The 2,667-nt window shown below is 50.5% G+C and overlaps 1 protein-coding gene across 1 annotated transcript; it reads left to right on the top strand.

Moving 5' to 3' along the window:
• Positions 1 to 786: 786 nt before the first annotated feature.
• On the top strand, positions 787 to 2,049 carry H310_02606 (hypothetical protein; the record flags this gene model as incomplete). The annotated part of the gene is made up of 1 exon (XM_008866175.1): positions 787 to 2,049. The coding sequence occupies one exon, from the start codon at positions 787 to 789 to the stop codon at positions 2,047 to 2,049; it is 1,263 nt and encodes a 420-aa protein (XP_008864397.1).
• Positions 2,050 to 2,667: the final 618 nt, after the last annotated feature.

Consider the following 2,667-nt stretch of genomic DNA (forward strand, 5'->3'; position numbering starts at 1 on the left):
TCTGTAGTTTCTCAACCAAACCACTTTGTGCCAACAGGTACGCATCATGACGCGAGTCTGGCTCTGGTCCATGAAGATGGACAATAATTCCATCCGGTGATGTCACAGCTTGGTACTTCAATGCATGCTTTCGCTAGAATAGACTCTATTTGAAATTGAAAGTTGGTTATATGAAGCTCACCTTGTGACCATTGTAGACTGCTTTTTGAACCCTTTTTCTAGGTCGACATATACCACACTGTCCCGTCAATGAAGCCAATGCATGTTTTAAGGGTAGCTCCTTGTGCATGAATTGCGTTCCCACAGCTCTTCATCCAGTCGGCGTTGAGACGGTCGAAATCCCATTCCAGTAGGTGGCCAAACCTGTTGAAAACATGCTGAACCATGCCGTTAGCGATGGACGAAAGAGCCTCACGGCTACGGCCAAACGTCTGCACCATTAAGTCTCCGTCTCAAATACAAAGTTCCTGCCCGTATTAGCTGATGAATCGTTAATCACTCTAGGTATTTCGCATTCTACCAATGTTATGATCATGACCTGAATTAAAACTATACCACTAAATCTTTGGATAGCAGATGGACATCACACGCACAGATCGAGGTATTTCGTAAATGACAAATGATGTGATCAAAACCTATAGATATCTATAATCCACTGAGTTATAGAGGGATATGAGACTCGCGGGAAAAGATAGAATATGATTGGCTGCCGCCATAAATTGCGCACCGCAGCGTTTCGACACGCAACCATACTCCACACATATCAATTTCTCGTAAAAAATGGTCATGAACATCACCGCGATGCTTGAGAGCTTCAACCTCCAAACGGTCTCCGACCAGCTCTTCCTCGACGAAAGCCTCGAAGACTTCGGCCAGCTTGTCCAGGAGGAGAGCGAAGCACCAGCGTACACCAACCCTATCATCGACAAGGTGCTTGAAGAAGGCGGACCTGAAGCGTTTCGAACGTTTTGCAACTTCACGCCACCTGAGTTCGATACCCTGTGGGGTATGGTGGAATGTGCACTCAACGCACGCTTCAACGATGGGCGAGGACGCAAGTCAACAACAACACCGCGCGACGCGCTCTTTGTTACATTCGTCGTTCTTAAGTACTATCAAACATGGGAAAAACACGCCATGGACTTCCGAATGAAAGCCCCTACTCTCGAGAAGATGGTCCTCAAAGTCATCGACACAGTTCAGCCCGTGCTCTACGACCGTCTTGTAACAATGCCGTCGATGTCGCAACTTCGTGAGAGCAACAAGCTCTTTCGCAACTTCCCCTACGCCAAATACGCCACAGACGTCAAGTTCCAGCCGTCACACCGCCCTACCGGTCGCTTTGGGGAGCAGAAATACTATTACAGCGGGAAGCACAAACTCTATGGCCTAAAACTTGAGGCGTCAGTGTCACCCGAGGGATTCCTTGCTGACATGAGCCTTTTCTCACCTGGCTCCGTGTCGGACGTGACCATCTTCCGTGATCGCATGGACGTGCACGCTGCAGCCCTGGCCAAGACTGACACCGAACGCTCCATCAACGACAACGGCGAGCTGTTTGCTGCCTATCCAGACCACTGGGCAGTGCTTGTCGACATGGGATACACGGGACTGACCTCTGTTGCCCGTGCCGTCTACCCGAAAAAGCGACCTGCGAATGGCTCCTTGGATCGCCACGACCTTGATCGCAACGCTGCCGTGTCGTCGGACCGCGTCGTCGTTGAAAACTTCTTTGGCCGCGTGTGTCTTCTTTGGAAGATCTCCTACAGTACGTTCGTGTGGGGCACCAAGGTGTACGATGCCATTCAAAGACTCACCTTTGCTCTGACCAACTTCCATGTCAGCCTGTTGCCGCTTCGACAGGACGACCATCACCAGTATCGCTCTGTGCTGGCCCGCTACGCTCGCATGGCTGAAGAGTCAAAGACGAGACGGGCCGGTATCCAGCGGCGCTATCTTCAGCGCCGTGCCGAGCGCATGGCGAATCGATGTGGCCACGCAAGACGGTTGAGCATGATGCATACTGCCTCGATTGCTGAGGCTGCGTAACGGGTTTTGGTGGTGAACGGGTCGGGGATCTCGAGGAGTTGAACGAGCTCCAAGATTTGAGACTTGCTAAAGCGAAACTTGAAACGGCAGTCCATGTTACTTTGGGCGGCAAAATCGAAACGTGCTGCAGGTATGGTTATAGCACGTGACGACGCGATATGATCCAAAAGAACAGATACAAACGGAAGTGCCGCATGAATCTGTTGCATGACTGTGATTTTCCCGATAGCAAAAGCACAAAGAATCAGGAAGAGTCTTTGCGAACTTTCTAGAAACGTGTGAGAGGAAAATTGTGGGGAAACTCTCGTGCAAAATCTCTCTATTGGCGGCATTTTTCTCATAATACTCCGATTGAGTGTCTGATTAGCGTTCTGGAGAGCGCAAGATCTCTGCTTTGATTGGGTAGTTTACAGCCCATTCCAGCCATTTTGGTTGTTGAGATATTGCGCGGCAAAACTTCCGGGTCATGGACAGCTAAAACAAAATGACCCGCCAGCACTTCATTCCACAATTCATCGGAGAGCCAACACGTCCTGCACACACCTATCGCCACTACATGCCTCCACGTTCACCGCGGGGAACCGGTGATGCTCCTGTCGCCGTCCGGGACCTCCCAGA

This window comes from Aphanomyces invadans (assembly GCF_000520115.1).
Source record: "Aphanomyces invadans strain NJM9701 unplaced genomic scaffold supercont1.4, whole genome shotgun sequence".
NCBI classification, from domain to species: domain Eukaryota; phylum Oomycota; class Saprolegniomycetes; order Saprolegniales; family Verrucalvaceae; genus Aphanomyces; species Aphanomyces invadans.